This window comes from Rhopilema esculentum, chromosome 14 (genome assembly GCF_057945365.1).
Source record: "Rhopilema esculentum isolate cy_ngs chromosome 14, ASM5794536v1, whole genome shotgun sequence".
NCBI classification, from domain to species: domain Eukaryota; kingdom Metazoa; phylum Cnidaria; class Scyphozoa; order Rhizostomeae; family Rhizostomatidae; genus Rhopilema; species Rhopilema esculentum.
The window spans coordinates 5,183,139-5,208,270 of NC_142828.1; the positions used below are offsets into that span (position 1 = coordinate 5,183,139).

At 39.5% G+C, this 25,132-nt stretch overlaps 3 protein-coding genes and 1 pseudogene across 3 annotated transcripts; 2 read left to right on the plus strand and 2 right to left on the minus strand.

Moving 5' to 3' along the window:
• Nucleotides 1-858: 858 nt before the first annotated feature.
• Nucleotides 859-6,381, minus strand: LOC135690893 (uncharacterized). The gene is made up of 2 exons (XM_089112470.1): nucleotides 2,653-6,381; nucleotides 859-2,514 (listed from the first exon to the last, which is right to left on the minus strand). The coding sequence occupies exons 1-2, from the start codon at nucleotides 6,379-6,381 to the stop codon at nucleotides 859-861; spliced, it is 5,385 nt and encodes a 1,794-aa protein (XP_088968596.1).
• A 1,803-nt stretch (nucleotides 6,382-8,184) lies between these two features.
• LOC135696197 (b(0,+)-type amino acid transporter 1 pseudogene) lies at nucleotides 8,185-9,756 on the plus strand (annotated as a pseudogene).
• A 1,164-nt stretch (nucleotides 9,757-10,920) lies between these two features.
• Nucleotides 10,921-11,634, minus strand: LOC148958536 (uncharacterized). The gene has a single exon (XM_089112471.1). The coding sequence runs from the start codon at nucleotides 11,632-11,634 to the stop codon at nucleotides 10,921-10,923; it is 714 nt and encodes a 237-aa protein (XP_088968597.1).
• Nucleotides 11,635-18,711: 7,077 nt separating this feature from the next.
• On the plus strand, nucleotides 18,712-21,348 carry LOC135686197 (52 kDa repressor of the inhibitor of the protein kinase-like). Its single transcript, XM_065202383.2, has one exon. The coding sequence runs from the start codon at nucleotides 18,712-18,714 to the stop codon at nucleotides 21,346-21,348; it is 2,637 nt and encodes an 878-aa protein (XP_065058455.2).
• The last annotated feature ends 3,784 nt before the right edge of the window (nucleotides 21,349-25,132 follow it).

Sequence of the window (25,132 nt, forward strand, 5' to 3'; positions counted from 1 at the left end):
GTGTCGATAGTTCGAGAATATAACAAAACGTCACTTTGCCTCCGCAAAGGGCATACAAAACCGTACAAAATAGGCAAAGGAAAAGTGCCTGGAAAATATACTGTGACGCAGTAAATTTCCAGATCTTTGGATTCCACTATCAACCTTTGCAGAAGGAGAACCCTACCGACCCGCGGTGACAAAACGGTTCCAGCTCAATGATCTTACGGTAGAGCAATTACTTGATTACGAAGGGGAATTTTTCGTACGTAATTGTGAGCAGCCTAACTTTTAATTTCGCAAACTTCCTAGCTGCGAGTGCAAAGATTTCTTCAACTCGGCAATTCAACTATTTGATTAAGAAATATAGTCACAGATCCCAAGATTATCAATTGATCATTCTCGTAACTGTTGGTCTGACCTCAGACTTTTAACAAATTTCCATTGTTTCTATGTTTTCCTACACCAAACAACCTTACCCAATGGGGTCTGAAGAATTTCGAGTGAATTTTGGATCAACCCCAGAGAAAATTGAAAAATCCCTGCAAGCATTTTGCGACAATTTCGCAAAGCCTGGAAATCTTCGAATAACTTTCACCGACTTTGCAAAACTTGCGAAAAACTAAACAGATTTGAAACACTTGCAATATATTCTAATTTCCCACCCTTGCTTCAGACGTGTTGTAAAATATCCTAATCAACACATTCGGAGAATATCTTTACGATAGAGAAAAACATTTGTGTGAGTGCAAGCTATATCGATCAACAAAACTATCAACTTTTACAAATAACGTGGTCTCTAATCAAAACGAGGCTATAACAAAATGGAGTCAGGGGGTCTAAGCTATAATTCAGTACACTCCCCCAAATCAAGTGTCTTTACTCTTGATTTAATGACTGTGCATGTACTTTCAATAATTTGTTAGCTGCAAAAGCTGCTACTCTTCTTGGCTTGACTTCTTTTGCCTGAACTTGCTTTTCCTGAGTATATTGCTCTTCTACTTGTGCTTTTATCTCTAAGGGGCATATTCCTTGAAGTGGTCTTTCCATTACAATCTTCCGCCCTTGAGATACCGCATCTAATCTTACTGCTCGAACTACATCATCTCTTCCTTTTATGTAACTGGAGATTTTGGCTAACTTCCAGAAACGTCGTTCAATGGTAGTGTCTATGATCAATACCAAAGTTCCAAGCTCTGGTAATGCTTCTCCTCCTTTAGTCGTGCGATGATATTCGCGAAGACCTAAAAGATACTCCTTTGACCATCTATTCCATACATGCTCTAGCTTAGCTCTCAAGAACTTCATTCTCTTGTTCACGTTCTTGTCATCAAAATCTGCATCATTGTCATGCTTGACATCTCCTATCATTGCTAGTCGATGACCATGAATCATATGATTTGGAGTGAGGGGCTCTTCCTCTAAATCTGATGTTTGATAGGTAAGTGGTCGATTATTTATCATTCCTTCAACTTCTATCAACATGTTTTCCAGCTCTCTAAAGGTTAGTTTTGCCTTTCCCATGGTCTTGAATAATGCTGTCTTGGTTATTCCAACTAATCTTTCAAAGAAGCCGCCTTGCCACGGTGCCTTAGCTACATTGAAATGCCAATCAATGCGGTTGGCCAACAAAAAATCCTGCAATTCTTGCTCTACACATATCTTCTTCAAGTGCTTTGCAGTGGCAAGGAATGTTTTTGCATTGTCACTTATTACTGTAGCAGGTGCTCCACGTCTGCTGATGAATCTTCGAAACATTCCTCTAAATTCATTGGCTGTCATATCTTCTGTGAGCTCTAAGTGTACTGCACGGGTTATGCCGCATGTGAATAGTGCAACATATGCCTTCTCTTCATTCTTCAAATATATAGGTCCTGCAAAGTCAACTCCGGTTGTACTAAACGGGTTGCCTCGAACCACCCTCGCTGCTGGTAGCTGTCCAGATTGAGGTGGTGCACATGGCTTTGCATTTCGCTTATTGCAAACCATACATTGACGTAATTGTTGCTTCACAGCCTGGCGTCCCTTTAAGACCCAAAACTTGCTTCTGACTTCCGCTAATGTTGTATTTACTCCCCCGTGTCGTGTACGCTTGTGACACTCTGAAATTAGCAAACTTGTAAATCTGCTATCCTGGGGTAACAGTATTGGAAACTTGCTTTCAACTGGTAGTGTTGTGTTTTGAAGACGTCCTTGGCAGTGTAAGATTCCATTGATTTCTATCACTGCAAGCTGTGTCTTTATTTGAGAGTAACTATTTCTTCCTTTCACCATCACTTGTGTATCTTTTATCCACAATTCTTCTGCCTCTTGGATCTCTTCTACACGCAACATTTGAGTATCTGCCCTTTTCTTCTCCTTGAGGCAACTCATAAACCTAAGCACAAGAGCTGTAACTCTCAACAGTTTGCCATATGAGCCATAGTTCTCCGCAGGCACTAAATTGTTGATTGACAGACTTGGTTCTTCTTCAGCAATTGGAAGTGTACACTGTCTTTCTTCAGCCTTGCTTTCAACTGTTTCGATCAGGTGAGGCTGATGGGGATAAATTCCATCCACTATGAACTCTGGTCCATTCCACCAAAGCTTGCTTTGCTCTAATTGCTAGGGAGACAATCCTCTTGTGCCCAAATCTGCAGGATTCTCGGCTGTGGGCACATATTTCAAATTTACATCCGTTGTTAATGCTTGTATCTCATCTACTCTTCGCTGGACAAACTGTCTGTATTGACCTCGATTCTCTAGCCAATGTAGCACTGTGCTGCTGTCAGACCACAAAACTAACTCTTCTGGCTCCCAGTTCTTTAGAGTTTCTCTGACTGTTTTCAACAAACGTGCTGCAATCCTTGCTGCTGTTAGTTCCAACCTGGGTATTGTCATCTCTTTCCTTATTGGAGGTAACCTTGTCTTTGCAGTAACAAGGTGTGCACCTGACTGGTTTTCATGGTGCCATACAAGGTATACAGCAGTGCAATATGCAGCCTTGCTTGCATCACCGAAAACATGAATTGAAATCTTCCTTGGTCCACCGATTGCTGGCATAATGCATCGGGGAATCTTGAGTTCAGTCAACCTTGAAACAGCTTGCATCCATTTCTTCCATCTCATTTCAATCTCTGGGCTTACTGGCTCATCCCAATCCTTGTTTTTCTTGCAGATATCTTGGAATATCAGTTTTGCAGTAACTGCAACTGGGCCCACAATACCCAGTGGGTCATATACCTTTGACAGTCTGCTTAGGACTTCTCTCTTTGTCACTTTACCATTCTTCACATCTAGCACTGCTTCCATACTAATTCCTAGTGTGTCCTCTTCTGGATTCCATTTTAATCCTAAAATTTTACTTTGTGAATCTTTGGTACCTAGGCTTTCCTTTGCATACGTCACTGTAGTTGAATCTTTTTGATCACTTTTCTCCTCTATGTGCTTTCTGACCTCCACATGGTTGGTCTTCCACTTATGGAGTTGAAAACCTCCTTTTCTCATAATCTCTGTAATTTTGTCTTTCAACTCTATGGCTTGCGTACTGTCAGCAGCTCCACTCACAAGGTCATCACAATACATGTTTGGTAAGACATTTTGGACAACTGCTGGTTCTTCTTCTTCGTACTTCTTGAGGTGCCTTTGCAATGTTGCATTTAACAAATATGGACTTGGTCCACTTCCAAAAATGACTCTAGTAAACCTGTATTCTTTAACCACAGGTTTCTCATTTGTGACATCTTCCACCCACAGGAATCTCATACTGTCTCTGTCCTTCTCATCAACTAAGATCTGATGGAATGCACTCTTGATGTCACCAACAAGCGCCCCTGGAAACATCCGGAACCTCAACAGCACATCATGTAGCATAGGTAGCAATGATGGTCCTGTGTATAAACACTCATTCAAACTCTTGTCTCCTTTTCTTTCTTTTGCTGACCCGTCGTACACAACTCGGACTTTTGTGCTCTCCGCATTCTCACGTATTACTGGATGATGTGGTAGGAAATGGATTCTTTCTCCTGTAGGATGATCTGGTACTTCCTCAATTATACCCTGTTCTATCTGATCTTTAATGACATCATCATATTTCTTTAATATTTCAGGTTCCTTCTTTAATCTTCTGAGTTGCGCATTTAGCCGCCTTTCACAAAGATTTCTGTTCGTTTGCAAATTGACTCTATCTGATTTCCATGGCAACTGCACACTGTATCTCTCTCCATTGAAAGTTACTGTATCTTCAAATTTCTCTTCCACTGAGTTTTCTTCCCTGATCCCTACTGTCTCCAAATCCCACAGTTTGGCTATCTGATTGCTCAGATTTTCCTTATCAGTTGTCAACAGCAGTGAACTTGAACAACTTTGATCCTCTGCTGAGTTTGTTGGTCCCATTAGAGTCCAACCCAGTGTTGTTTCTTCTGCAACAGGATCACCAGCATTTCCCCATTTCATGCTTCCTGTTTTCAGCTTGCAAAGGTCTTCCAATCCAATGATGACATCAATTTCAAGTTCTCTTTCACTTGAAATATCTGAAAATTCCAAGTTCTTCAAATGGTTGAACTTTTTCTTTAAAATCTGGGGCTTCACATTCTTGACAGATGTCAGCTTGCTGAGTGTGGATACCTCAGTTTCAAATTTCAGCTTTTCTGTCATGTCTTTTACTTCTATCTTGTACACTGAGCAGATATGTTGCCTTTCTCCATGCACAGTGTCCAGAACCTTTGTTTCCTGTCTTAATGGCTTGGATTTCAGCAGATTAGCAGTTTTCTGCAACATGAATGTCTTATCACACCCTGTATCCAACAGACATCTGCAAATAATACTTGGCTTTCCCTTGACATTCACTTTGGCTAACACAGTTTGATATGCTATTCCACCAGGTGTGACAACATGCATATTTGGAACACTCTCTTCTTTTTCACATATCACAGGGTGATGCTCCCCTTCATTGCACTTGCTGCAAGGCTTCTTGTTGTAGCAATCTTTGACACGGTGACCTTTCTTCAAGCAGCAAAAACATCTCTTATACCTCATCAATATTGACTTCCTCTTCTTCACTTCAGTGACAACAGAACAGTCAGCACTACTGTGCTCTCCAAGACAGAAAGCACAGGTTGCATTTGGTGAAATAGCAAATGCTTTCCCTTTGTTAGGATTCCTTTCTTCTCTTGAATTCTGCACTCTTGGTGTTGCTTCATCCATACCCCTGAACAGGAGTTCCTCTCTGAGCTTGTTCAAAAATTCACTCATGGTCCACTCATGGTCTACAGACATTGTTCTTCTGATGGAAAGTTCAACATCTCTTGGTATCTTCTTCATTAAATCTGGTACAATAACTAAAGAATTCTGTTCTTCAGAGGTACCTAATACAGATAATGCTTTTACATGCATATCAACAAGTTCATACAACTTTTTTAACCCATCTAAATTTTTAGAATAAGTTACAGCAACAACAGCCTTTAATGCAGACATGTGAGATCCCTTCAATACATTAGCTTTACCATATTTCTCTTTTAAAATGTCAACTGCAGGCGCATAATTGTCCCCAGTAGTTCGCAAATCCGCAATCGCATGACAAGCAGTACCCTTAAGAGAAGCCTTTAGGTAAGACATCTTGTCAACATCACACAATGAAGAATTCAAATGAATATTCCTTTCAAAAGAGTCCCAAAATTCCATCCAATTCATCATATTCCCATCAAATGACTTCAATTCAAGTTTTGGCAACCTTAATTTACTGCTCAAATTCTCCCCAGTATTTCTTCTTCCCATACTTGGTGAATACTGAGGTTGCCAGGGAGGTTGTGGGAAATAATTTTGCATATAGGGGTTAAAAGGTTGCCCTAAAGGTTGGTACATAGAATATTGTCTTTCAAACCCCCCAACAGGATACTGGCTGTGTCCTTGTTCATTTCCAAATCTTCCTTCATGGGGTGAGTTCATTAAGAAAAATGAATTAGTAGTAGTAGGCTTACCAGCTGCTTGTCGAGAAGAATCATTCTGTTTCTTCTTTGAACATTTGTTAAGTAACATACCTATTTTTGCATCATATGAACGACTTGTTGTGTACTCTCTTACCAATTCTGACTTAAAATTCAATTTCTTCATTATCTCTTGAATATCCTTCGACACTGATTTTATATCCATCAACATTGGCTCTACAATCAGCTTTAACTCCATTATTCTTGACTCGATTTGTTCATCAATACCACCATCAATTTCCGAGATATCCTGTAACTCCATAACAAAATCTTTCATTGCCACCATTATCAGTTCCCGATCTCCAATAAGAACTTCTAACTGATTCTTTAAACTATCTTCTGGTCTATCAATACTATCTGGTCTATCCATTTCTTGTGACGATTCATCGCCTCCTACACCAGCGCCAGTTTCTTCGTCTTTATCGCCGGTTGATCCCATTGCTTTTAGCACTCCACTTCTCAAAATCATAACACGGACATCCAATGTCCCGTCGGAGGTGCCACTGTGTCGTAAAATATCCTAATCAACACATTCGGAGAATATCTTTACGATAGAGAAAAACATTTGTGTGAGTGCAAGCTATATCGATCAACAAAAACTATCAACTTTTACAAAAAAAACGTGGTCTCTAATCAAAACGAGGCTATAACAAAATGGAGTCAGGGGGTCTAAGCTATAATTCAGTACAGACGCTTTAAATGTCCCGAGTTCCTTACATGGAAGTTAATTCTTGCAGAAATTCGTGAAACGTGAAATCGCAACGATTTAAAGAGTCTGAAGATTAAAAGAATATTCCCGCACTTTCTTTTGTATCTTACATTGTAAATTGCAACTACGTCTAATTATGTTGACGCTTGACAGGATTAAACCACCATTCTCAATTACGAGAAGGTCCTGATCTATTCTGGCCACCGTTCAACATGCACGTGCAGAACCAATTATAACTGCACAACGTCACGAGCAAAACTGAATGCGATTGGTCAAATAGAAGAGGATGACCACAAAGGGGATCTCACGCTAGCAGCCGAACCCAATTTAATAGCACGATTATAGACCTAAAGCCTGGTTTCCATATCGTCGTAAGCGACGGGGACGTGTCCCAGCAGAGGATCGGCGATGCTGCTGGGACGCTTACGATGATTTGGAAACGGCTGACCATTGAGCAACTAACAAAGTTCGATCGATCAGTTATGACATACAAAATAATCAGCAGACAATGTCCCGAAAGCCTTTGAATAAATATCATCATAGGACCCAGCACTCCAACTACAGAACAAGGAATTGCAGGGACCTACAAATCCCAAGAAATAGCCTTGAATACGTCAAGAAAGGCTTTCACTATTCGGCTCTGAAAGCCTGGAACGATATTCCCATCAATATCAAAGAGCTCTCTACACTTAGTAAATTCAAAAAGCAATTGAAAGTTTGTTATACGAGCTCATATAACAGGACTCCCTGGAAGAGCAGACGCTATCTGGAAGAGCAGATGCTATGAGATTGCTGTAAATAATTTAGCTTTAGCTGTATATAACTTATATTAATGTAACTAGCTGTTAACCCGGTTTTGTTTTAACCCAGGCAAGTGGAAAGGCTGCCTTAAGCTTTTCATTTCGCCTTTGTTGGAATCGTTAATTCGCATTCCTCAAAGTCCTTTCCATTGCTACGCGGTTTGCCACTTTTTTCGTCTGTATAAACAAATGTACCAATTTAGCTCATTTCATACATTTGTTTGGTTGAAAATAAGAATCTCATTCTGTTTAATCTAGAGTCCATATCCTGTGCCAAACCTCCAATTCGTGCGCAATCGTGTGCGCAACACAAAATCTGATCCGGTCCACGGATGATTTTCCGGAGTGGGTTTTCGGCTTTGTGCCTTGTTGGATGACTGATCCGCAACGGATCGGACAGATCGAAAAAGTTGCAATCGTTTCACCTTTTTTAGCCGTTCAGGTACAGTAGTTTTCTTTTCACCAGAATCGAATTAGAGCTCTTTGAACGCTAGAGCACTTGCGTCATAAGGCAAGGATCCCGTGGAGATGAATGTGAATACTCATTCCAATCTGAAACGTTCCGCGGATTGAATAAAACGGATCAGACCAACAGGATCTGATCCGATCCGCGGATCGTTTTCCGGAGTAGGTTTTTGGCTTTACATAGAGTTTCATGTGAGTGACAGCATGCGGAGAGGTACATTAAGAAGCATGATTCGTTTTGCAATCAGTCCTTTTGGTGAAAGTGAAGATGGCTGTGCTAAAAAGGACAGAATCGACTGCACTCCTTGCTTCGCAAAAATCTGAGCATTTGACAGGTTCTCGGGAGTCCATTAATAGCATCGAACTGAATGTTAAAGAACTTGAAAGAAGTCTTGGCTTTTGGCATGCATTTGCCTACGTGGTAGGAATCTTGTTTGGCTCTGGTATGTACATCTCGCCAAGCCTTGTTGCAAGAGAAACTAACAATATGGCTATAGCGTTGGTAGTTTGGATAGTCTCTGGAATAATACCCATCTTGGGTGCATTGTGCCTTTGCGAACTGGCTTGTGCAATTGGTAAAACAGGAGGTGAATACATTTTTAACAAAGAAGCCTTCGGAGATATCGCTGCATTTGTGACTTTGTGGGCGAAGGTTGTTATTGGTTTTCCCGCTGCCATGGTTGTGTTGGGAATGGCGATCAGTGAGTACATTTTGAGCCCGTTTATTGACTTAACTGCCCCCAATGGAGTTTGGATAGCAAAATCTGTTGCTGTGCTTTTCATCGTTATGTCTGCCATCATAAATTCTTTGAGCGCCTCGTTTGTTGGCAAAACCCAAGTCTTTTTCACGGCCATTCAGTCACTATCAGTGCTATTTTTCATTTCTCTGGGAATATGGAAAGCTTCTGCAGGACACACTCAAAATTATGTTTCTATTTTTGACAATTCCAGCAAATTTGAGCTCGGTAGTTTTGGTATAGCCTTTTACAATGGACTATGGGCATATGATGGATGGGGACTCATTTGCACAATAACAGAGGAAATGAAAAACCCAAAAAGGGACCTCCGACTAGCAATTCTTTTCGGAGTCGGATTTGTTATTCTATGTTACCTTTTGATTAACTTAGCGTTGTTGGCGGTTTTAACCCACGGAGAAATTGCAAGTTCATTATTAGTGCTTACGCTGTTTGTGACAAAGATTCTCGGCAAAAATGTTGCATTGGTTGTGCCCTTTGCTGCTGCTTTTTCCTGTTTCGGCGGACTAAATGGGGTAAATTTCATGTGCTCTCGAATTGTTCTCTCTGGCTCTCGCGAAGGACATTTGCCTGAACCATTGTCGTACATTCATGCGGACAGAAGAACGCCCATACCAGCTGTCTTATTTCTATCTTCATTGACAACGATTTGGATTCTCGTTCTTGGAGCAGGAACACAAAATCTTGTTATTTACTTTTCATTTGCAATTTGGTTTACATATGGCTTAGCGATATTCGGTGTCATTGTTTTACGGGTGCGCCAACCAGATCTACCGAGACCCATCAAGGTATGGATTATCAACCCGATATTCATGACATTAGTTTCTCTGTTGCTTTTAGTTTTTCCATTTTTGAAACGACCAGTTGAGAGCAGTTTAAGCCTGGTTTTTGTTTTTGTAGCAGTTCCAATATACTTTCTAGTTGTGCAGGAACGAAACTGCAGTCCAGCCTGGCTGCGCAGTTGGAAAGACAAACTATACTTATGTATCCTTTTGCGCTGTAACCTCGTGAAGTGTGTTTTTGTTGCCAGCAAGATTCAAGGAGCGGATTTCCACAAAGATACTACAAGTGTTGAGTTGAATTAATCAGTAACGTAAATTCTAGTTTAGGTTCAAACTTTGATCCGTTCTAGTTCTATGTATTCTCTAATCACACTCAATTCAAATCTGATTTCTAACGCATACTTCAACGTGTACATTAAGTGACTACAGGAACAACTCTTGAGGAGTACCAAACAATTTCTTACAAGCCATGGCTTTGCAAAAATCATTTATTTGTCACGAGATCTTTTCCAGAACGAGGTCACCATAACGTTACAAGTTTTTCAGCCTTCCCATTCACTCTAATTTACTTTGCAAAAGAAATGATTCTGTTGCTCAAGCAGTGGATTGATGCTAGATATGTTAATCGCCAACAATTGCAGACGGTAAAATTTTTACTGTCCGATTTTTTTACCATCCGAAAAGTTTTCTGCTAATAAACAATTTGGAACTTTTGAGAATCATTTTTCCCTAAGATAACGATATGATTTATTGACCAGGCAATGTTGATGATATAATAAAAGGATGCGAGCGTCCATGTAATTAAATATACGTAGAATCCGATTCACGTAGAAAGAAAATCCACTCACAAAATTCAAGTGAGTCGCACAAAAATAAAAAAGACTCGCAGAAAAATGAAACTCGTCACACATTTTTAGTTTTAGTCATACAAAATACAACAAATCGCACATAAAGCAGATTGAGTCACACAATTAGAAAAGAGGTCGCACTTAAAGAAGAATGGGTCACACGTTGGAAAAGGGAAGGTTTTGTATTGACTTGAATGAATTTTTGTTCAGCGATGATGTTTTGCCCAAACTGCGGGAATTCCAGAGACAAGACCCACTTTCTCATCATTGGAATAAAATAATATGCGCGTATTTTTGGACCATTTGTACTATTGTTCAATTCGATCACAGAAACATGCAGACAGGCTAGAAGTCCAAACTCAGCTAATTACCCGAACTGCAGTGTACGACAGTTTCCTACGAGATCTCGGGTATGCAAGAGCAAAAATTCAAGTGTACAAATGTACACTATAACATAAATAATAATAATAATAAAATCGAATATTTTAACAGGATAACCTATCAGTACAATATGTACTGTTGTCATTAGGGTCCTGATACTTAATAAATTAATGGTAAGATCTAAAAACGGATTACAAAAGTTCAATATAGTCCAATCTAAAGATAAAATAATTTTACATCAATTAAAATGAGTTTCTAAAAATCGTCTAAAAATAGTTCTAGATTTAATCTTTCTTGCACTTAGTGGCAGGTCATTAAATTCCTTTCCTGCCTGATAGTAAAAACCTTTGCGTCCAAATTCTGTTTTCACTTGAGGCAACTTGACTAGATGTTTGTCGTTTCTAGTATTTTTCCCATGAGCATTCATAACGAAGTAATCTGTCATTGCATCACAAACATTGCCTTGTAAGGTATCAAACACCAAATTACAGGACCTCTTATTCACTCCTGCATTGATACTGGGCACACGCAAGCTGACAGACGTAACCTTGGTCGATCTAATAACATCAAGGCTTCTACTCTCAAGACTTTCAATTCTTTTCTTGTATGATGTAGACCAACCGAGGGACAGCGTACCACAATATCCAAAAACAGGCATTATCATGGTGCGATAGATCTTTTCAGCGCTCGCAGAGTCAATGGAGCTCCTAATGCGTCGAAGCAAATTTAATCTTCCTGTAGCTTTTTTAAAAACCTTGTCAAAGTGGGTTGCAAAGTTCAATGATTGATCTAGATGCACTCCAAGATACTTGTAACTTAAAGTCCCTGCAATCGATGTTTCATTTATTTCAACTTTCATCTCCTTCTTCTCTGTTTTACCTAGTCGTTTAGCTGTGCCAAAGATCATTGATTCTGTTTTTCCCTTTTTCAAGTTTATCAGTAGTTCATTCATCACATGAGTTTATACTTCTACTTCTAGTAAGTGTACACACAAATATCAAGTTTTACATACAAAAAACTTCGTGAGAAACTGATTCGGTTTTAGAGGAAATGTGGTTGGGACATAGGCAAACACACAACAACCCTGTTGTCAGAGCGTACTTCTCAGACACTGATCCCGAATGGCCGAATCCCAATGATTGCCCAATCCCTACCAGCCCAGCATGGGTGGAAACATATGAGAGACCCCCGTAGAAGGTACGTTGGTGCATTCCTGTCTCGCAACCGGGTCAACTCGGCTATGAATTGTATTGAATTGATGTTTTCGCAAAAAGATGCAGACGTCATGATTGAGAGGGTGTTCGCATGTCACATCCCCAATAACATCTTAATAGGATATTTCAAGTAAAATATTTTGAGGGGTGAAACGTTTCATGCAATTCAGAGGTCTTCATGTCTTAAAATCAATAAAGAATTAGGCAATAGAAGTTACCCCGTATGGTGAGGTAATATAAAGGCCCTATAAGGGGTATTTGAAATATGAAATAATTGAGATTTTCGGGATAAAAATATAAATATTTAGGTTTTTGAGTCTTTAAATATGAAATAACTTTGGTTTCCAGCATGAAATGTGGAATAACAAAATACCTCTTTAAATGTTGTGTGAGAATTATTTACTTGATAATAGCATTGACTTTTTATACATTCCAAAAAGTTACACAATAAGTTACTGTAATACCTTAACTACACGCTACTTTACATACAGTACAAAGACGATACCCCGGGGAGCATCAACTCTGTCTAACCCGGGGCCATAACATAGAGAGGAAAATGCACGTTTTTAATAACAAAGACTTGAAGATATAAGAGACTATTGATCTCAAGCATTGACTCAAGTGACTATTGATCTGTAGACCTGTTAAGATACCCAGGGGCGTAACTTGGCCAGTAGGTTTGGGGGGGTGAAAAGGGTTTCTGCCCTGCAAAACTGAGTGGTGCCCTGCAGACCTCGTAGCAAAGGTTTCTCTATACTCTATAGGTTACTAGTGAAAGCGTCACCAGTGTACACTGGTCTTTACCAAAGAAAAACTTCTAAGCAATAAATACAAACTTGAAACTTCATTGACTATGAACTATCTATTTCTCTACGTGAGCGTAAATTATATGTCAAATTTGGTTCTCCTTGATAATAAAGCTTCTATCTCGTGGCATATGATTTTTTGGTGCATTATATGGGCGGAGCAATGAAATTGAGCCCGGGGGGACTAAGAATGAAGGTTAGTGATATAGGAAGACCCACCATGGTTGGGTCCGACGTAAAAAAAAATTTTGAAATTATACCTTGTAATAGGGCTAAAAAGCATCTTTCAGACTAAAATTTAGCAAAATACTATTGTGCTAAAAAACTGATTATTGTTTATTGGGAAAAATAGGAAGGGGCATGTCATGCTAAAACTCTAGTGATAGACGTTGGGGAAGGAAAGAAACAGTAACCTTTCGTTTCAGACTGCACATAGTTGTGAATGAAAGAGGAAGATGTTGTTTCGATTGGGAGAATTTTATCTCCTGAACAGAAATGTGCAGTTTCTTGTATCGAGAAGGCCATCCAAAATTAAAACATTGCAATGATACAGAAAGTGATTTACTGAATTAATGCAAATAAAAGAAAAATAATAAAGATATACGTGAAAAAGTTAGTAATTAGATCAAACAAAATCGGCATCTTAACAGTTTACTCTCTTTTTATTTCATGCGCTGTTAAAAATTAATAGAAAAAATGATAAAAAAATTCTAATCTTGACCAAAGTGAGGGCCTTCAGCCCCCTATTCCCCCCTGTGACGCCGTGCCTGTCATGAAAATAATTTACAACTTAAATTAATTTATATGGACTCAACCTTGCCCTCATAAACATATGCATCAATCATTGCATCCATTGGCTATGACTTTCGGTAAGACATGCTTTCGCTTTGCAAATAACGGAGCTTTTCTTTACATACCTGTTCCATTCTCTAAAATGCAATATGAGGAAGGTAGGTTCATAACAAATATGATATTTCCATTTTAAAATTTCTAAACGTCCCTTTACGAACTTCAGAGGTGACATTTCTGCGTGGCAACAAAGCTCTTCTTGGCGCCCTGCGAAATCGACTATTTTTTAGATTGGGGGGGGGGGTGTCACACCCCCCCCCCCCCCCCACACCTCCCCCCGGTATTTTCGCCCCTGAAGATACCAACCATATTACACCTGGGTTGTTCTTTTAGGCCGGAACGATCAAAAGCAGAATTGAAACGGGTCGAAGAAAAATGCCGTTTCCATTGACTCACTTTAAAAACGGATAACTTTTAACGCGGATATGTTTTAACCCAGGCTAATGGAAAGGCTGCCTTAATTAGGAAAGTGGAAAGGCTGCCTTAGTGGAAATGCCTTAATCTTTTTAGGGGTTTAAAAGGCTTTTCATTCCTTACGTTTGGGACAAATACCAATAGCATGAAATCTACCGCAAATACTTTTGGCTTATATTATCTCAACGAAATAGATGTGAACACCAAATAGCATCATCAACATGTTTTTATCTACATTGCTTTATTAAGTTATTCTTATCTTGAAAATTTTGTTTTTGACCATATCTTTGATTTCAGTATGGCGCCAATAAGTAATGCTGAGTAATGCTAAAAGTGATTATAAGTTACGCAAGGCAATATTATGAAAAGCCACAAACGCGCAACCGCGAAGAGAATTTGGCCCACTTAAACTGTTTTTTTTAAACTTGATGAAAGTTTAAAATCATAAAAATGAATGCCACTGATCATGCACGACTCCAGCACGGAACGGTTTCAAGCGTCGAACTTGTCATGTACCGAACTCAATGCATAATTATATAATTATATTATATAATTATAATAATTTATTATTCATCTCTTTCTTGGAGGGCGCATGCGTTTCAAACAAATATTTGAGATTGCGCACCTTAACCAAGATACTTCATGTAACAATCCTAAAACTTATTTGGTGCGACATAATTAAGTTCGATGTTTGAAACGAGAGTCGCGCTAAACATGCTCAAGTGTCGCTCCAAACAGAGTTAGGTTCGGCACATGAGAAGTGCGACGTTTGAACCAGGCCTTAGAAACATTCTGGTAGTTGACCAGAAGTCGCTTTACTGGAAGCATGAAAAATGCACGGTCAGCAAAATTTCGACATTCGAATTTTTCAAATCTGATGATACCATCAAAAAAGCTTGTAACGTGGACGTGACTTCCGGTCTTCTGCCAGAAGGTTCCCAAGGCTTAATGATTTAAACCTTAAAAATTTCGGTTAGGCTGGTTGCAAGATGGTTATGCAAAACTCCCTGTCTATAAATATCTACTCTATAGAATCATGCAGTCAATCTGCAGCATTTACTATGATTTCTTCTTGAGAACATCGTAAGAGTTGAACTCACTTAGTTTTAGCTTCGCATTAACATTATTTTAGAATGATTTCTTGCTATTGAAAAGTGACTAGAAATAACAGTATGACTGTAGTATGAAGAATCGATTAAACAACTGAATTTACTGGTTGTTAAGGCTCTTGGCGGTTAGTAGAGCAAAAGAAGTATTGAAAAGATACACTCTTACCAAACTGTCAAGATACTGTAGAACATTCTAGTTTAATCTCTCATATCATTCTAGTATATTCGTATTATTAGCTCATTTTTATTTTCTGCAATAATAATTACTCACGCTTTCTCGAACCTTCTGGAACGATACTTTTCTAGAAACTTCTAGAACATTACAATAAATATATAAAAGAGAATAGCTGTATTAGGTTAGTTAGTTGTTCATATTATTACCTCTGCGTTAATCAAACTGCGTTAGTCTTTAAATACCTTCAACAAGAAGATGTCCTAAAATTCAAAGTTAAAAAATCCTTCAAGCTCATTGTCTCTTCCAGGCATGTCTATAACTGGCCCCTTCAGATTTAACCCTTCATGCAAAACACTTAAGACTATCAGTCTTGGTACATATATGTTTTTAGAGTTTCTTTAGTTGTTCCCAAAAAGTAAGTTGAGCAAAACAATGATAAATATTTCATTTAGTGACCTTAGATTCCCCTTGAAAGTACCAAATGATTCCACAGTTCCAAAGAGAATTAATTCCCTATTTTTACCCAAGTACGGAATCTATTTCAAGTACGGTTTTGAAGACTCGGTCCATTTTGTAAGTGAGTCGGTCCAACTTTTCCTGACACCTGAAGGCAGAATAGAACATTTGACAATTTCGAAATACCTTGCTTTGTTAATTTTGAAATATGAAATAATTGCAAGATATCATTATGAAATTTGAAATCACGTCATAACTTATAGTGCCTCTATGGTGACTGACTCATTTTTTTATAAGAATATCTAACTTTGTGCCGTGCCTCAGCACACCTAATTTTTTGCTTTGAGCCTTATATAATTCTTGAACTATTCTGAAGCAACACAAGAGGAACTGAGTCGCATTAGTCGCATGACTCAAAGAAAGGATACGTCTATTAATATATAGTGTAAAACTCGCATTTGCTCATCTTTCGAAAAAAATCAAGAGATCAAAAAAATTAATTCTTGATCCTTGCATTATTTTTAAATTATTTTTTTAATTTCAGCGATTTTGAGCCTCAATATTCTTATGGATTATATTATTGTATTTTTGCTTGTGTTCCAGACCCCTAATTTGAAAGTAGAGGTCTGGAGAACATGCCATGAAAATTACCTAAGCAGACTTTGCGGTAATGATTTTAAGATTTATTTTCAAGAATTCAGATGAGTACCTCCTTAGGTAAGTGCCTTTTGTCCAATTTCCCCAAAGCTTTTACGGAAAAGCAGCAACTGCAATAAAGGCTTTTATAAGGAAACACACAACCAGGGACGCCTGCACCAGCTTAGGGCAGGAGGGGCAGTGTTGGTGCCGAGGGCAATTTGTGGAATTTTTCTACTAACATAATCGAGTATTCCTAGGTGGGAGGGGGGCAAGGGTGGGGTAACATAACAAAATATCAATCAGGGGCGGATCTAGAAATTATTCTGAGGGGTTCTAAAACGTAAGCTGGTAACCCAGGGTGTTGCTATGCACAAACTCCGTACCCCTGCTAATAAGCCATAATGAAATGAAAGTCTTCCATAAACTAAAAAGCCTGGATGCCTTGATTTATATAGTAATTTTTGGTTTCAGCTTTTATGCCAATTGAACGCAATTTGCAGCTCGCCCCTCTTATATTCACTTAGGGTACAAAAGTATAGAAACTGTAGTAAAATATGATATGATGGCCCGCAGTGGCAAAAGGCCCGAGCCCACAAATTTTCGAAGCAAAATTTAATTTCTGACTCTTTGCAGCCATTTATTAGAACTTGATCAGCTTGACCAAAAAAATAACGTGGCTGGTGGAATGAAGCCCTTGAAGTGCAGTGCAAAAGTTGAACACAGGGATTCAAACACAGCATGCATCGACATATGACGCCAAACCAAACAAAGAAGGCCCTGAACGTTTCGCTATGGGCCTGGCGTTTTGAGTATTTTTATGTATTTGAAATTCTTAGAGAAAAAAATATTCGCAGGAATATAAGTAGGTATAAAAAGGAAACCCCTTTTGGTCAATAATAGTAAGGGCAAGTTTTTGATATGTTTTTTATGTAGTTCTTGAATGATTAAAAAAAGAATAACAAGGGCTCGGGCAAGCTTTATCCTCTGAATATAAATCATACCTCATGGTCTATGAATAAGACGTGAAACACGGAGTTGAAACTTGAAACCGTTCTGTTATATAAACCAAAGCGTTTACAAGTTCTGCCGTTACAGCGTCGAGCATCAGGTAAAGATCGTCAAAAGACCCACGAAAACATATTGCAAATTTGCGCCTAAGCATTCGTCGCGTGCTGTATCATAATTCAACTCCCCCTGTTCAAGCTCGACTCCCCCTGTTCAAGCTCAACTCCCCCTGGTCATAAAACCACTTATACATTTGACTGTAGATTGAAGCGAAGAAACTCCCCCTGGTTTGGTCGGTATTCTTTGATGTTTTGGATTTTTGAAATCCATGGGTTCTCGCGCCAAAGTTTAGAACCCCTCGACCTGGCACCGTGATTGGCTAGATTCACTTCCACGGGTGCAGAAACTCGTATAATTTACAGGCCACGGCAGGGGCGGATCCAGCGTCTGCGTTTGGGGAGGGCCATTTATGAAAGAAGAGGAGGCCTGCGAAAATTTCACAGACACGCCCTTCAAAGTCTCACCGAACGCGGGAAACGCCCCTTTCTATCAAAAAATTTCATAAGAAGGTACACTCTCAGAACACTGAAAATTAAGAAACTTCATTGCTGCGAGAAACTTCCAAGCGAAGTAAAGGCTAAAATACATGATGAAAAATTGATGAACTTTGGCTAATCGTGTAAACACGCGCTTCTTTAGTTAAACTGATGAAAAACGGATATAGAAATAACTTTGGGGAAAACTGACATAAAAAACTGATCGTGTATTTCAGCCTTTACAAATATTCATATTGAATATTTGGTCAGCAGCTTTCGCGCTTGACTTGGGAGGGGAACTATGACGCATCAGAGTTCGTGAATGACATTATAATTCCTGTGTTCAAGAAGCCGGCATAAGACACGTACCCTTAAGATGAAAAAAAGATTTAGAAAATGAGCAAAAGTCCCCACGTATTTGGTGCGTATAATTTGAATGGTAAATTTTCAAAATGGGTAGTCACCAAAAATTCATCGCAGCATAACAGGCAAAGCTGAGTAGTTATAGGTACTGTTTTGCTTTTGTTGGAAATAGTGACGCTTTTTGGGTATCACAATCGCAATAACACGATGAACAATGTTTGAACTGTAACCCATTTTAGCCATAACTTTCTCAACCATTAACGTTTGCAGACGTCATTCATTCATGATCGCAGTCATGATTTGTGTTAAACCATAGTCCATATGAGCCGCGAGATCCGGTCACATCTAATTTTGCATTGAACTATTGTTTTAGGCTTATCATAATTCTTGTGTTACACATCCACTTGCAACTTATTGCCTCACTGAAAGCGAGAGAATAAAGCCGACTGGAGGTTTGATTAAAATGTCTGGTCCGCCAAAGAAATCAAGAACTCTTGAATCATTCTTCTCAAAAAGTAGCCGCACCAGTTCAGTTGGAGATAACCCTGAAATCTCTAAAACATGTGAAACTACCACTTGCCAAGAATTTGAATCAAAATCTACTGGTGAAGAATTCGACACACAAAGCCAAGTTGCGGTAGTCCAGGATTGTCCTGAAGAGGAAACACACCCAGACCTCTGTTGTATGGCGACACAAGTAAATGTTGCAATATCTGATAGATATGACATTGGTAGAGCTATAATGAAAACAAAACGAGGAGAACAGCTGACAGATAACGAAAGGGAAGCATATTTATCGAAGAGGTGGGTGCCGCAGAGAAGGGATGAATATCCATTTTCTGAAAAGAAAAAACCAAAGAATCAGCTCATGGTTGGTATGTCCTCGACAACGAAGCGTTTTCTGGGTGAAAATCACTTGAAAACCTTCCCCTGGCTAGCTGTCAGCAGAGAGCCAAAATGTTGCGGTGCTTGGTGTGTTTATTGCGTTTTATTCAAGACGTGCGAGAGTGGAGGTGGAAGAGGTGCACAATACGGAGGTGGAGCAGGCCAGTCAATGGGCAAACTTGTTAACAAGCCTCTTGTAAACTTTTCAGACTTGACAGGGAAAAATGGAGCCCTCACAAGTCACCAAGAAACATCTTTTCATAAGACATGTGCCATAAAGTACACGGAGTTCTTGAGCCGTGCAACACCTGGGAGTGAGAAGGACGTTCGATCAATAATGAACATTGAAAGGCAGAAAGAGATTGAAAGAAACAGGACTGCGCTGGTTCCCATCATCGACACCCTTCTAACATGCGCCAGGCAAAATATTGCGCTTAGAGGCCATCGTGATGATGGACCAGTAGATTCAACTGGGATGGAACCCAAGCACAATGATGGAAACTTCAGGGCATTGCTGCGATTGAGAGTACGGGGAGGAGATACAAACTTGAAAGATCACTTGAAATCTTGCAAACGCAATGCTTCTTTGGTAAGCAAAACGATACAAAACGAGCTAATTGCCTGTGCAGGAAATATTGTCAAAGAGGACATAGTAAGAGATGTAAAAAATGCAAAATTCTGGACAATAATGGCCGACGAAACCCAAGATTGTGCGAAACGAGAACAGTTGGTCATTGCAATTCGTTACGTTGACACAAAAAATGTGCCAAAAATTATCAAAGAAGAACCGGTCGCAATTTTAGACCTGATTGCAGACATAAAAAGCAGTGACCAATCAGATGAAACAGAGCACAATGAAATTAAGCTATGTGGCAAGGCAATAGGGGAGACTCTACTCCGCCATATAAGTGAGCTTGGGTTGGATTTGCAGTACCTCGTTGGTCAAGGATATGATGGTGCTGCATCGATGTCCAGTGAGCGAGTTGGTGTTTGCTCCTTTATCAAATCTGCTGCGCCACTCGCTGACTACTTCCACTGCTGCATGCACGCGCTAAATCTAAGTTGTTCTCGAGCCGCAAAGATACCTGCAATCAGACATTGCATGGATGACATCAAAGATATCAACAATTTCTTCAAGCATGCGAAAAGAAACAGCTATTTGCAAGCAGTCATAGCACGAGAATCAATTGAAGAGCTTCAGCGACGGCAGTTGGTGACCCTCTGTGAAACAAGATTTGTCGAAAGACATGAATCAGTTTTGGTTGCACGACAGCTTTTGCCTTACATCGTTGTGTGCTTGGAGGAAATGCTCGCTTGGGACTCATTAGATACAAGAAAAGATGCCAGGAGATTGTTAAAAAGTTTGCAAGACCCTCAGTTCCTTGTAGCGCTAGTATTGGCCGAGAAAGTGTCTGCTGTACTTCGCCCAGTGTCCCGTTCTTTGCAACAAATTGGTAGCGATCTTGTGAAAGCAATGTCGACGATTTCTGCGACACAGTCAAAGCTTTACACGTGGCGTAAAGGTGAAGAAAATGAGTTTGCTTCGATGTTTGAAGAGGCAATGCTTCTTGGCGAAAATATTGGAGTGACCAGAGAAGAGATGCACGCAATTCCTCGAGCAGTCAGTCAATCCAGGTTCAGATCAAATGCAGGTGAAGCCAATCAAAAAGCCATTGATTATTATCGTATCAATGTGTTTTTACCTCTTCTTGATGAAGTGGCTGGAGATATGAAAGCAAGATTTGGTCCCCATCAGCAGAAGATTGCGACGCTTACAAGAATTCTGCCTTGTTTCGTCAAAGAATCAACTTGGCAAGATATTTTGCCTGCAGCACTAAAATACGGAGTCTTTTTAGACCCCTTGTCCATTGTTGAAGGAGAGTATGAAATTTGGAAGCAGCAATGGCTGTCACGTGGAACAAGTACAGTAGCAAATACCGCTATCGGCGCTTTAGGCGACTGCCAAGGTGATGTATTTCCTAATTTGCATACATTACTCAACATTCTCACTGTGCTACCGGTGACAACAGCAGAACCCGAACGACTATTTTCTAAACTGAATAGTACCCTGACAGCAATTCGGTCAACAATGTCTGAGGAGAGATTAGAATCCCTACTTCTTCTGCAAGTTCACCGTGACAGAACACCAACGAGCGATAAACTCATTGACTCATTCGCAGCATTAAAATCAAGACGAATCCCATTAAAGCTGTAAGTAGTTAAAAGATGGACAAAATGACGTTGCTATTATATCGCAATACTCAACATTGAAACACACCACTTCTCGCGCAAAATGAGCTCGCATGTAGCTTTTCGTTTCAAAGGCAAAATCTCCGATAACGTTTTTGCTACGATATAGCTACTTCCTTTTCAAATTCTTTTCTGAATATATTGACATCAGTTGGGATCACTGATTTCCACAAAATTACTCAATCAAAGCTCTCATGTTTCTATGCTCGCAGTTAGTGTTCTCATGTAATGTAATAAGTAATTTTGGTTTGTTAGTTATATAAACAACTAGTTTCTTGTTATGCAAAAACTTTTACCTTATCAATTTACATGTTTAGTTAATGTATTTACTGTCTTTTCATTCAAAGTTTCTCGTTGTCGAATCGTTTGGGGGGGGCCATGGCCCCCCCGGCCCCCCCTGTAGATCCGCCAATGGGCCACGGGTTCCTTAAGTGGCTGGATATAAGAGGAGACAATGCTTTCCGAGTCTGTAGAATGCTATACAGGACAACCAGGGGGAGTTTCATAACACTTCAATGCATGGACTGAAATAACAATGTTGAACAGTTGTGAGACGGGGCATTGAAGCGGAAATAACAATTTCAGTTGATGTGCATACTTCCCGGTATTATTTAAATGGTTTAAATAATAATAAACAAAATTGTGGTAGAATAAGCTTTAATCCCCAAAAAGTTTTTTCTCAAATCTGAGGGGTGCTCGAGCCCCCTTCGCACCCCACTGGATCCGCCCCTGATCAACTTGAATATGTGCCACCCATACAGCTGGGGCTCTTACCATCAAAGATTCTAAACATAGAGAAAATGTTGACGAAATTATCCATACATAAAAAAGGGTATTAAATGGCCTTGTCACTATGCACAATATTTGGATTTCTAAAAATCATGGCTGTTATAAATGGGCTTGTTGTAAAATTTTGATTGCCCGCCAAGTTTTTATACCGATTTATCCTCCTTAGGTTTCTGGAGTACTTCGGAGGGAACACATCTTCTGTTTATCATCTATTATCTTTGTCGCTCTGTCTCTTGTGGCCGACCCTGTCACAGACAAACTTTTCATTCTCTGCTTTTTTGTGCTGGTGTTATCATTTTTCTAATATTTTCTAATACATTAAATATTAACACAACGAGTGTTGTCAAAGTGGTCATCGATTATCGATAATATTCTATAGTATTTTCTTATATTTCAGGGCATTTCTTGCCCCCTCTGCCTCTCTTCGAAGAGGGCAGGAGGGGCAGCTGCCCCTCCAGCCCCCCCCCCCCCCCCCCATGTGTAGGCGCTCCTGCACACAACGTAAACTATTACAAACGAGCTTCTTTATGTGCGACTCACTTGAATTTTTGTGCGAATCAGTTTTCTTTTCTGCGACTCGCTTGAATTTTGTGCGAATAAGATTTCTTTCTCTGCGACTCGCTTTAATGTTGTGCGAATGGGATTTCTGTCTGTGCAACTCGCTTGAATATGGCAAGTGAGTTGAACCCAATGAGGTGAATAGAATACGCTAGATGGTCAACTCGACTCGAGGCATCTCTGACAACAGGAAGTGAAGCCAGGAGAAATCTCATTTGCACGGCAAGAACGGAGAAGTGCCGTACAAACACTTGAATGAAACGTGCAATATTAAGCAAAGAATTCAGGCGAAAATTCAGTATTGAGTGATTAAACTGGAAAATCTGAAACAACTACGAACGTAAATTATTGGATTTTAAGGAAAATTGGAAGGTAAATCATAATTCTGGACATTAACAGTGATGGTACCGACCGTTGTTTTGGAGGATCTGTAGCGTTTTCTTCGCAGTGCCTTAAAATTTTAAACAAAACGAGTTTGTTGATCTGAAAGCGAATACCTGGTTTGTTCTTATTTATGACTTGTCTCTTAAATTTTTTTGGCGTACCTTTGCGAACAAACAGTCAAATATTTGAAGCCAATATTTTTGACGAGGTGTATCAAGTGATCACCTTGCAAGGCATCGGTCATGAAGCAAGAAGGAATCTAGCAAGTACCAAAGAAATAAAATTTAAGAAAAAGTTTATAAATTTTACAGAAAAGTGACAATATTGAAGAACCTAATGGTAAGGATAGGCCTAATCGTAAACAAACCGGTGAAGCAAAATCGATCCATCCCCACTTATATCCGTAGAAATACTGGCGGGATCCGTTTACTTCTAACGCTATTAAAGACTGCCTTTTCTTTTGAGTATGTAAATTCTTAAACCAAAAAGAAACGCACGAAATAACATTCCTGATAGCGAGATGCAACAGAACGCCATACACTGTGTGTCGCTTCTTGGCGCACAATGCGGAAAACGATAGGCTTCACTGCCTCCCTACAGAGTTATCCCTCTAGCGTATTCTGTACACCTCACTGGTTGAACCACTTGCTTATGTTATACAACTAGTTTTGCCTGTCGTGCATCGTGTTTGTGGTTCGTTACTGTTAATGAGAATGTCTTCCGATGTTTGCGTCAGTCATTTTGTTTGTCATCGTGTCATCTCTAATTTAGCTGTTATTAGTCCATTTGCCGTTAATTTGTGTCATTAGGGTTTTGTGTGCGTCACTCATGTTGCTAAAAGTGTATGTTCTTTCAGTGCAAGTCCAGTCGAGTTGAAATTGTCGTTTAATTCATTCGATAGAGTTTAGACGTGATTTTAGATGTTCGGATAGCCGTTGTTATTTCGAGACGTTTGAAGCATACCAGTTTTGCCGAAGTGAGCTGTTTAGTCGTTGTTGAATAAGATGAAACTATAAGAACAGTCGAGCCAAGAAATCAGAACACGCTTATCTATCTTTGAACTTTTACTGTCGAATCTGCGAACACAAACCTGTAAAACCCTCGAAAATTCAGTGGTTTTAAACTTTTCATCGTTGCACATAACCACGTTTTAAGGCGTCGCGCCACTGAAAACGATCTTTCCGGGGAGCAAGAGGTTGCAGTATTTACAAGCAAGAACTTGACAACGCGCATAATATTTGGCATTAGTGACTGTTAACATTTCTACGACTGTTTCAAACACGTGTATATATCCTTAAAACAGGCCATGTTCGGGTTTTCACGTAAATTTTCATTGCGTAGTCGATTAAGGTTTTTGGTTTGTGTAATTAAGCCTTAACTGTATCTTGCCCCTTGTGACGCTTTTGTTTACCTTATTTTCTAATTGCTTCAATTATAATAATTACACTTTCGTTTGAGCCAATTGACGTAAATTGAATAGAGCATCATCATTGGTAGTTTATTTTGGATTAATTAGTTTACAGTATATATATAGAACGTTGAGGTTTTGTTAGTGTGTGCGTGCAACTGGGGGTGGTTGTGCGAACCCAGCTGTGATTTGCTGAATGATATGAAATGGTGTTTTCTCTGAAATACAAAGTTTAAAAAGAATCATCAAGATAGATCCGAAGGCGCATTTTCTGGCACAGCTTCAATGATCCCCTCTTTTTCCAGCAGGGTGACAGCTTCTTTAACTTTCTTTCTCAAATGAGAAGGAATTCTCCTTTGCGGTTGTGCACGTGGTATTGCCTTTTCGTCGATGTTCAGCTTCACCGAGTACCCCTTCAGTTTACCAGTTCCTTCATAGAATTTGTTGAAACGTTGAATTATGGCATCAATTTGCGGATCAAAATGTTTTGTAGGGGTTGCTGTAACTGCAAGTTTGTTCAATTTCAGTGTTATGACTCAAAGTTCTTGTGCTGTATTGGCTGACAGTAAACAACCAGCATTACGATCTTTTAGGACATAGAATGTTGCAA